General features: G+C 33.0%; 1 protein-coding gene across 1 annotated transcript; it reads left to right on the top strand.

Moving 5' to 3' along the window:
* Positions 1-8,086: 8,086 nt before the first annotated feature.
* LOC131601099 (uncharacterized) lies at positions 8,087-10,372 on the top strand. Its single transcript, XM_058872838.1, has 4 exons — positions 8,087-8,505; positions 8,773-8,870; positions 9,814-9,887; positions 10,004-10,372. Exons 1-3 carry the CDS (start codon positions 8,223-8,225, stop codon positions 9,865-9,867), a joined length of 435 nt encoding a protein of 144 aa, XP_058728821.1. The 5' UTR covers positions 8,087-8,222; the 3' UTR covers positions 9,868-9,887; positions 10,004-10,372.
* Positions 10,373-10,946: the final 574 nt, after the last annotated feature.

Here is a 10,946-nt window from a genome sequence, read left to right as displayed (position 1 = left end):
TTTTAAATTCAACCGTTGGATTGAAACATAATATCATATAGATCATACCTATAAAGTTTGAGCTTAATCTATAATGATTTACTATACGATCAAGATATCCAAAGATTAACGTCAAAATGAGCTTTCATATAACGTTAATTTTGATGTAATTCAATGACATAGTAAATCATTATAGATTAAGCTCAAACTTTATAGGTATGATCTATATGATATTATGTTTCAATCCAACGGTTGAATTTAAAAAATATTAATTCGAGATATAGTTATTGAACGAGTGTAACTCGTGGTGTAACTCTTCGGGTGTAATTTGATCCCTCCTCATATATATATATATATATATATATATATATATATATATATATATATATATATATATATATATATATATATATATATATATTAAAATGGATAAACATATTAAAATAGATAAACATGTTGTGGATCAAGTGATAAATAATATTAGTTTCATGGCTAATGTAAGTTGAGTTTATGTTTTTCCAAGTTGATAAGATCCCCAAAACAAAATGGTTTATGAAGATGGCTAGGACTATTATTTTTAAGCCAAACGTTGTCATCATGAGTAGTACAAAAATATGCATTAAAATATTCAATATTCAGCCAATTTCATTTTTTTTAATCACTACAATCTCAAACACAATAAATAAAATATTCATCTTCTAGATCGCACCGAAAGCACAAAATCAAAGTGCGAAGCAAGACAATAAAGAAAACATATATAACAAAATTTCCAAATTCAATAGAAAATTAAAATTAAAATAATTTTTATTAAATTATATAAATCTCGCATAAATTTAATGGGACCTATAAAGTTTAGGTCATTTGTTCCACAATATAGACATTTAAATCAATTGTCTAATTTTATTGTAACTAAAAAAATTGTTTCATTTTGCATATCAATTTATAAAAAAAATAATGGTTAATTTTATTTTTTCTATTATACTCATTTATTTACAATATTTATTATTTGAATTAAAAAAATAATATTTATTTTTTTCAGCTATTGTAATGCATTATGTCATCTACTTTATTATATTAGAAGTAGATTTATTTTACACTATCATCCAATAGAATTATAGTCATGACATATCAGTATTTTAAAATTAAAAGTGTGATTTATCCTAATAAATGTTTGTGATTGGTTGACAGTGCAAAAATACTTTACACTGTCAGTGCATACTCTTTTTTCTTTTAATAAAAACCGATTATAAATTTATAAAAAAATTCATACAAAATTAATCAATTTTTTAATTTGTGTAAGAAGCTTATATTTTGGAGCACTCGTGACATACTAGTCTAAGGCTATGTTTGGGAGTTTGGAGGGGAGGGGAGGGGAAGGCTTCCAAAAATAAAATTTTAAAAAAATATAGGAAAATATTTGACATTTTTTGTAAAAATGATTTTGTTTAGAATGATAAAAGAGTCATTATCATTAATAAATTTTTAATTTTCATAATACTATAACAACCTAAAACATATTTGGAAAATTTATATAAGCCCTTCAAAACCCTCCTACAATACAATTTTTGAGTTCCCCCATTTTATGGGGTTTTTGGTGTTATGAATAAACTCAAACCCTCCAAAACCCTCCTACCCAAAATCTTTTTACTCTTTTCACCCAAATCTTCCTATTTTTTAAAGCCCTCCCCTCCCTTCCCCTCCAAACTCCCAAACATAGCCTAAGGGTATGTTTGGATTGATGGAATGTGATGGAATGGAATGGAGTGGAGTGGTATTTAATCAGATTCCATTGTTTGGATTTATAAATAATGGATGGAGTGGAATGGAATATTCCATCATATTCTTCAATTTTCATTCCACCCAATTTGGGGTGTACGCAATTGAATGAATTGAACTATTCTATTCCGCTCCGTCAAATTATAAAATATACACAAACAATGGAATGAAATCTCAATACCATTCCGCTCCGCTCCCCTTCATTCCATCATGTTCCACTCCGCTCCGTTCCGTTCTAGTCCATCAATCCAAACATAAGGGTAGAAGTAAAAAAATAAGTCCATTAAATAATAGATATATCTCTGATATATGATAATAATCGGATATATTATTCATTCATTGAATTTAAAAAAAAAATTACAATTTAAAAAGTATTTTGTTACTTATAATAGTGACCGGATTCAGTTTAAATAAATTTTGAATCATTCATTCAATAAATGAATCTTTTGCAATTTTATGTTTTTTTCTTAATTGGTTGTAGCTAAAAGCCGTTAAATTAACCATCATGGAGAAGTGATGATCTGATAGAAGATTTGACAGTGATATTAAGAGCTGAGAAGGAAGAGTTTGTACGTTGTTATGATAATGATTAATAGGTGCAAGTGCAAGTGTTTGACTTAATTACGAAACTTTGAACAATTATAGCTTTATATTTTTCATTCTCTTGTTCTTATTTGAAAATAAATGAACCACGTAATTTTCATTTGGAATTTTTATGGAGTACTATTTGTTTTCAATTAATTGTCTTGTGTATAACCAGTTGCGTAAGAAACAAATCTAAGTTAAACATGGCGTCTATTGTTAAAATATTTAAACATATAGTATCTAAGTCATGATAACCCCAAAATTTTTAAGATATTGTTTAGCAAATAAATATAATATATAATTTTTTTATTAAAATTTATAATTATATAATTATCATAAATAATAAAGTAATTGTGGTATCTGAACTAGGATGGCAAAAAAAATCTGTATTTCCAGACATATGTTTGAAAATATCAGTTTTAATCGAATGAACCGAGGCTGGAATCGTGAATGGAATCACTTTCCTTATAGTATTTCAAGCACTCTCGAATGTCTTAGAGTTTCGATGCAGGAATATCCAGGATAATTCAGCCTTATCGAGTTTGCGTAAGACCAGCAAAAACTCGAAATGCAGCGAAGAATGCTCTGCAATTTTAGAGGAATTACGGTTTTTGTGATGTGACATTCTGAATCCGGAATCATGTTTTTATAGGCCAAAATAATATTGTTTCATAAGGTTGCGACCCTTGGTGAAACAATATAATTTTCAAAAGTTATGATTGTTGACACTTATATTGGTTCATGCACCATTTGCATGGTTTCACTTCTGCATTGTTTCGTGAATAGTTGTCAACTTTCCGAATTCAAAATTCAAATCACGCACACTTCGGCCGGCCGTCACCCGCCGGAGCCGCCTCATTAACGCCTAAGTGCTCAAGTGCCGTCTACAAGCCGCCACTAGCGCCTCTACGCCCCCGGAGTCGGAGCCGGTGTCGACGGTGGCGACACCGGCGAGTGGTTGTAGGATTGGGACAAGTGGCATAATGCTTGGGACCACCACATTTGTCAATGTGTCACTTCATCCTCTTTTGTCCTTTTGTTGAGTTAATGGTATTAACTCTTTATAAAGACTTTCAAAGTGAGTGAATCTTCCAATGTGGGACTTTATTACATGCATTTATTAGCATTTACTCACTTTCACCATTTTGTCATTTTAGAACATAACTTGTAAGTTGTAATTTCCATTGAATTAATTACAACAATCCCCCACTTGTTCTAATAATGAAAAATCCAATTCCAGAATATAGAAGATAAAAGTGTTAATACAGTTAGGTATCTTTCGATTTGAACTTAACCTTAGTAAAGACAACGCAAAGTCTAATCGGAATGTTAGGTAGCTATGCTTTGAACCATTATCCCATGTGATTAGACCGACATTGTTATACACACACTTTTAGAGTTTCTTCGCCTACATATCTCGCCTAACACTATTTATGGCCATGTGTTTTTCCTGTTTTCATGAATTTTTCACAAGAGAAACTCCAACTCTCACTTTGAGACGGCACCATCTCGAAATTCATATAGGTGAAGTTTCATTAGTATCTCTTTAGATACATATCCTCGATATAGAACTTCATTAAGAGTTTCTTTAAAACTCAACCCTCAATTATGTAATAGTCAACATTATCGCGAAATGTTGCACCAACTTCCAAATCAACGACTTGTTGTTACCCATTGAATCTTTGTTTAAGATGTATTAACTTCAGACTGGGTTGCTATAATTGTCGGAACCCTCATTCAAGGAGTTTTAATCTCATACCTTTCGAGGTAGACTTTACTAAATCTCTGGCCAGTGGTTTAGTAAAAGGATCAGTCAAATTGTAGCTTGTTTGTATATATGTCAGTGAAATGATCCCATCCTTTATCATTTTTCTCACGAGAGAGTGTCTAAGACCTATGTGTCTAGACTTTCCATTGTATATTTCACTGAATGCTCTAGCCAGGGTGGCTTGACTATCACAATGTATCAATACTTTTGAAACATTGTCTTTAGCTAATGGAACCTCTAATAAGAGATCCCTCAACCATTCTGCTTCTTGTCCAGCAGATGCAAGAGCCACAAACTCTGATTCCATGGTTGAGAGAGTAATGCATGTTTGTTTCTTGCTCTTCCAAGAAATCGCACCTCCAGCTAATGTGAATATCCACCCAGTATGAAATGACGAACTCTCTGGATGCCACCTCTCTGCAAATGCCATCAGCATCCCATTATGTATCATCTAGAAGTCGACCTAACAGAGGTCCCTTAGCCCAGAAGCTGTTACATCCTGGAATCACGGCTCGTCAAGCTGCGCGAGAGCGGCAATCTTCTGGTCGTGGTTGTAGAACCTCTGGGGATCCCTATCCTGAAATTTTCCAAAAAAAACACTGTTATTAATAAGCAAAGTCCAAAACTAAAGAAAAAAAGTAATTAGTAATAACCAAAGAAAATTTACCTACATATCTTAGATATGTCTGAGTGAATGATCTGCATACCTTGTCAACAGGGATGCATCTATAGGACCCCCGGGTACCAGACAAGCTCCGACACTGGATCATCCTCGTGCAGCTCAGGAGGTGGCACCGAAGATCATGCATCAGCCGTCACTGGCACAGGCACATAAGTAGAAAAACTGCCCTGTCGATGTCTGTGGGCGGAGGGCATATGTGAGGAACCCTCAGCATCATCCTGAAACCTTCGTGATGAAGTAGTAGATGGAGAAGGCCCCTCAACTAGAACAGATGGAGAAGGCTCGACTGAAACGGGTGTAGCAGGTACATCTGCTGGAACAACAACTCTATCAGTCACATGTGATACTACATGTGATCACGACTTTATGTGTCTATTAGTCGGAAGACTGCAAGTGCACAGTTGTGTCATGTAGTTTTAAAAGATATCGAATCCATAGGGACCAATGTCAACCTACTCTATTCTATCGTTGCTTTGTAAAGTTAAGGCTAGCGGTATTTTAATTATGTTTTAGGGGGAAAATAATACTAAATCTAGATAAAATATTAATAAACGGATACCGGTATGTAATTCGTCTGACTTAGGAAATCCGAAGTTCCACTGACCAAGTTCTTTATCAAATAAAAAATCTTTATTAAATACGTCAGTTTAAAAGCCCTCCTCTCAAACTCTCGCTCTATTGACTTAGACTGCGATCCTAACTCATAATGTACGCTCTCGCTGTCCCATCAGATTTAGAAACGCTTTTTGAAAACAACAGAATTAATAAAATGCCTTTTTCATATAAATATTATTTACTTAAAAACCCTTGTCTCAAACTCTCGCTCTATTGACTTAGATTATGCTAATACCCTAACGTACGCTCTTGCTGTCCCGTCGAGTTTAAAAACACTTTTTGAAAATAAATAAATATCTAATTAGTTTTAATACGCTCTCGCTGTCCTTAAAACTAGTGTCCAGTGTCTACTATCCGGTTAAATATCTCAAACTCTCGCTTTGTTGGTTTCTAACCTTAGTCCAGTTTTAAAACCTCAAACTTTCGCTCTGTTGATTTTATAAATTTTAATACATTCAATTAGACACTAAAACCAGAAAAAGGTAATTTTCAATAAAATGTTATTTATGCCAATTTATTTCGGCCCCTTTGGTTAGATTAATTTACATACCGATATCAGATTGATTTAACTAAACATACTCATTAAATTAAACATGCATAAACAATCGTAATTAATATATTCAGGCATATTCAATAACATCCAGACATATAGCATGCAATAATATTAAATAAATCAAAGCTATTATAAATATGAAACCTGGAATTAAATGATATTGGAATTAAACTTCAACTTCAAAATACTTGAATGCAGATGCTCGAACGGAGAAAATAGAACAAGGAAAATAAAAACTAGAATCTAACGTAAGGTTTGATATAGTGTAAAGTACATAATAGTCTCCGGTGTATAGGCTATTGTGAGAAAAGAACCGGAAAAGAAGTAAGACTGGAAAAATAAAGCTGAAAAAATAAATTGCTGGAATGTAGAAAATAATGCTAAAAAACTATGGCTGGGACAAAGCATGGTCCAACCCCCTTTTACATGAATACTCCCCTCCTTATATAGTGAGAATTGTTGGAAGTTATCATGGGAGAGGTAGTGGAGATAGTGGAGTTCATGGTGGGAGAAGTTGAGAAAATATAGGACATGAATGAAGACTTGGAATTTGTCCACGAAAATATTGGAGAAAATGGGTAAGTGGCGGGGGCCATAATCCTTTGGAGACGGGCGTCTCCCATTGCTTGAGACGTGGGACCCAAGTCCCCTTGAGGCGGGCGTCTCACCATGGGTGGTGGAGACGTGGGCCTTCGTAGCCTTGGAGGCGGGCGCCTCCCTTGTGAGGTGGGCTCGGCCTTTTCAATTTATTTCTTTTCTTCTTCACCTCCCTCTTGCTATATAACCTCCCTTCCATTTCTTTGACTTTTTGAACGGTTTCTTCTCGATTTCTTTCCTTTCCTAAACTAGTCTTCGAATATCCTAAATATCTAAAACAATAAAAATACTGGCATAATACTAAAATAAAATGAGATAATTAAAAGAAAATACAAACATTACTTATGTAAATCAAATCAAATATACTATATAATTTCGTGTTATCAACATGCATCCGTTCACGCCGCACGGATGCATGATGTGCAGTCCTCCCATGTATAATGCGGTCTGGATGGTCGGCCATAATGTCTGCATTGTGATACAAATAAAATCGAGTTAGATAGAAAAGAAAGAAAAAAAATTTGCTCTTCCGTAGATGCATCTACGGAAGTACCTTACGTTTCAAAAAACTAGGTTGCTTCCGTAGGTGCATCTACGGAATGACCCAACGTTCCATTCTTCTGTAGATGAATATACTAAAGATTCTGAAAACCTCAAAAACGCAATGCTGGCGTCTGGTCACTATGTCAGAGGATTAAAAACCCCATTTTGGTGGATTGATCGTCTGTTTTACACATCAAACAGTACCTACTTTGTCTCTAAACTATATTTCCAAAACTATCCAATCGTTTCTACACCTAAAAATTGAATTCTAACTTTATTACAAATACTCTAAAATAACTGGAAATGTCGAAAACTTACCGATTAAATTAAATTTGGAAGTTGTTGGAATTTGTTGATAGTTCATGTTGACGTTATCGCCCGAACTCGAGTGAAAGAAAACAAGTTTTGTGGAAGTTTGATATTTGAGGTTTGGAGAGTTTGAGTGTTTGGAAAAGAGAAAAGTGAAGAATAGGGGAGAGGAAGAGTCTGGCGTGAATATAACATCAAATGCTTCCGTAGATGCAGCTACGAAAGCTTTCGTATATATCTACGGAACAAAACAATGTTAAACAAAAAAATAGTGTTTTCGAAAATACATCTACAAAAGCAAAAACATTTTAGACAACTCGCATGGTAGGTGAGAGTTCCAATGGGTGAGTTAGAGATTCTCAAGAAAATTGAGATGATATATAGGAAGATAAAGAAAAAGTAATGTAATACAATTGAAAAAGAATATAAAAATTATATTTGAATGAATACAAAATTGGCAAATTTAACCTTAAAAAACATGTAAAATTTAAAGAGAGTACTCATTGTTAATTTTAATTCTTACATTGATGGATTGAGTAAATAAACACTCTCACTAAAATCAGAAATTAATAGGTGAATTTTATTGAAGTTTTGAAATGCCTTTATTAGAGATACACATAGAAAAGCAAAAAGTAAAAAGCTTTAATAAAAGGCAGTAAATAAAAGTATAGTTGAGTTAAGAGAAAGAAAAGAATGCGAAACAACTAGCAAAGTACACTACACTTCACAAAAACAAAACATTCCAACCACATCTACTCTTCATCTCCGCTTCTTTGTCTTTCTCATTTTCCGACCAAATTTCTCATTCTCCGGCAATGTCTACCAACGCCGAATCTTCGCCGCCGCCGCCGGTCATCGGAAAAATTGGACCGTACACTGTTTTCATGACGCCGCCTTCAACCCCTAAACCCTCTTCTTCCGAACCAGTTACTCCTACTACTCTTCATTCACCAAACATCAACAATGGTAACCATCACGCTAAGATCCTTCCTCCTCCACCTCAGATTCATAACCCTGTACCGTCTTCCAAAACCCTATCATATGATTCTTCTTCGTTTGTTGGATTTTTCAAGAACGCTGTTAACAAGGTTCAAACCGGTATGTCTCACTATACTGAGTAGTTGAATTTTGGAATGAGTTGTTGAAACTTGAAAAGTTTGATTTTGATTTTGATTGTGATTGTGTGAAGAGTGAGTGAGTCATGTTTTCTATTTTTAGAATTTTTATTATTATTATTTGTTTGATTTCATGATTAACTAAATATCCATAATTATTTTAATGCATGATTTTGTTTGTTGAGATTTTTGATTAATTATTGATTATTATCTTGATTATTTTTTGCTAATTAAGTGGTTTGTTTCACAGCTCATTCAAGTTTGGATGAGCATTTGGCTCGTTGGTTTGGGTTGAATCAGTCGAAGTATCAATGGGCTCTTGATGATTATTATGAGACCAACGGAACGGTGAGCGAGCTATTCATTTGATATTAAACTAGTACTAATTAACACTTGAATATTGCTTAATATGCTTTTGGAGTTGCTTAATCTTCTACCTGTTTTCATGAAATTTCATCTGATTTCAACATATGTATGCTGGTATCTCTTGTGTTAGGTTATTAGCTTAGTCTTTCAAATGAACTTTTGTTTCAAATCAGTCAATTCCTTGTCTGTGTTGAGTCCTGAAATCACAAATGTATGTTTCACTATGTTGCAATGCTTGACGAGTTGTACAATAAGCTCAGAAGTAGTATCACAACTGCATATATCATACAGTCTAATACTCATTCTCAGGGCCGTCTTTGAGGGCATGCAAGGCATGCTATCGCACATAGTCCAAAATTTGACATATAGGGCTTCTATTTGTTTTGCTATAGTTAAGCCGTCGTTAACCAACACAGGGTCTCTGAAAATTTAACACAGCTCTGCTCACTTCCTAGAGAAAAGGGAGACAAAATCTCTTGTTTTTTTATTTATTTTTTAATTAAATGGAGTTCCATTGAGCTTAATCTAAAGGGTTTATAATGATATAAGTAATCCTTTTAAGTTAAGTCTACCTTTGGGCCACATGCTTTATATGTAAGTTACCCTAAAAACTATGACTTGAAGCTAAAGAACATGTTAAATAAGGGTATTTCCACCTGTTCTTGATAATGAAGTTAGTGATTATTAGCTTTATCATTTTTATTCGGTTAAGTGATTCCCGAGTGTGCCAAATTTGAGTCTTATCAAAACTAGAATTGACTGCTCAGTTTCAGTTATAACAAGAGATAATGAGGATTTGCAAAGAACAATTTGGAGTCTGATAAAAGTTACAAGAGTGAAAAATGAATATGTATGAATTCTCATATACATATGGTGTATATTAATGTGTCTCTTTTTGATTATTATCAATGTGATTTCATTGTAGGCAAAAGGAGATGTAAAAGTGAAAGAAGTATCAAGCAAAGTACAGAATGTTTGACTTGCCTAGTGCTGATGATGGTAATATTTATTACCTTTGCTTTGCAATACTTAGTCCTTCTTTGGATAAAGTCCAATTAAGCACTTTTAGTTTTAAGTACTTATATCACATAAGTGCAATTGATATCTTTATGTAGGATTTAATCAAAAGTGAGACGCGAAGACTCTTGCTTTGAGTATATTTATACCTTCGTACTTACATGTGGAGTAGACAAACAAAAATTCTTGTGATATGTTCAAGAGTTATTTGATCTACAACCATTGATCTTCTGATTCAATGCTTTTGTTCTTGTATTGTATCGTATTTGTATTCGATTGTAGTTTAAGTAGTGTTTCGATTTTCCTTGCCTAGGAGCTGTTTTTGTATTTGCATTTGGTTAAGGAAAAACATTGTTACTTGCATTCTTATGGCGACAATGTTATTATCTCCAGAAACATTTTGTATGCCTTATGAAATGACAGGGTCTGATTTGGATCATCTGATAATTTTATTATTTTTTGTCAAATTTGATAAGATTTAAACAGTAGTATATATATTCTGTCAAGAGAAAACTATAGTGTATATGATAATTAAGTATTTTAATAATGTGATTATAAATAGATTTTATTCCATGTCAATGTCTATGTGACAATGCATATTACTAAGTATGGCCTAATATATGTCTTAAATATTCTAAAAAAATTAAATCAATTTCAAATGATAATGTTACCTTTAATAATATATTTTGATTTTATGGAGCCAGAGAGATATTTTTAAAATGTTTAAAAAAAAAGAGAAGAAGTATATATTACTGGTTAAACTTTAATTTGATCATCAAATACAACTTGTTATTTAATTTGTTGATAATCACGTCATGTATCTTTATAAGATATATCAATGAGAATCAAGATTGTTGAATTGTCTAGAGCAAGTAAAAACTATTGATCCACTATTGACTAAATAAATCCATCAGATGTTCTTGTTAATACATCTTTGGATAACGAGAATTATCATACTTGGTCACGTTCCATGCGAGTTGCCTTAATTTCCAAGAACAAATTGAAATTTGTTGATGTCATTCTAAATCTTCCTACTATTCT

This window comes from Vicia villosa, linkage group LG1 (genome assembly GCF_029867415.1).
Source record: "Vicia villosa cultivar HV-30 ecotype Madison, WI linkage group LG1, Vvil1.0, whole genome shotgun sequence".
NCBI lineage: Eukaryota > Viridiplantae > Streptophyta > Magnoliopsida > Fabales > Fabaceae > Vicia > Vicia villosa.
The sequence above is the reverse complement of the archived record's forward strand: the minus strand, read 5'-3'. Positions and strand labels throughout refer to the sequence as shown.

Bases quoted from the DNA above. Each gene is read 5' to 3' on its own strand.
- LOC131601099 (XM_058872838.1), top strand. From the start codon at position 8,223: ATGTCTACCAACGCCGAATCTTCGCCGCCGCCGCCGGTCATCGGAAAA. The intron at 8,506-8,772 runs GTATGTCTCACT...TTTGTTTCACAG, and splicing joins TGTTAACAAGGTTCAAACCG to CTCATTCAAGTTTGGATGAG. The intron at 8,871-9,813 runs GTGAGCGAGCTA...ATTTCATTGTAG, and splicing joins ATTATGAGACCAACGGAACG to GCAAAAGGAGATGTAAAAGT.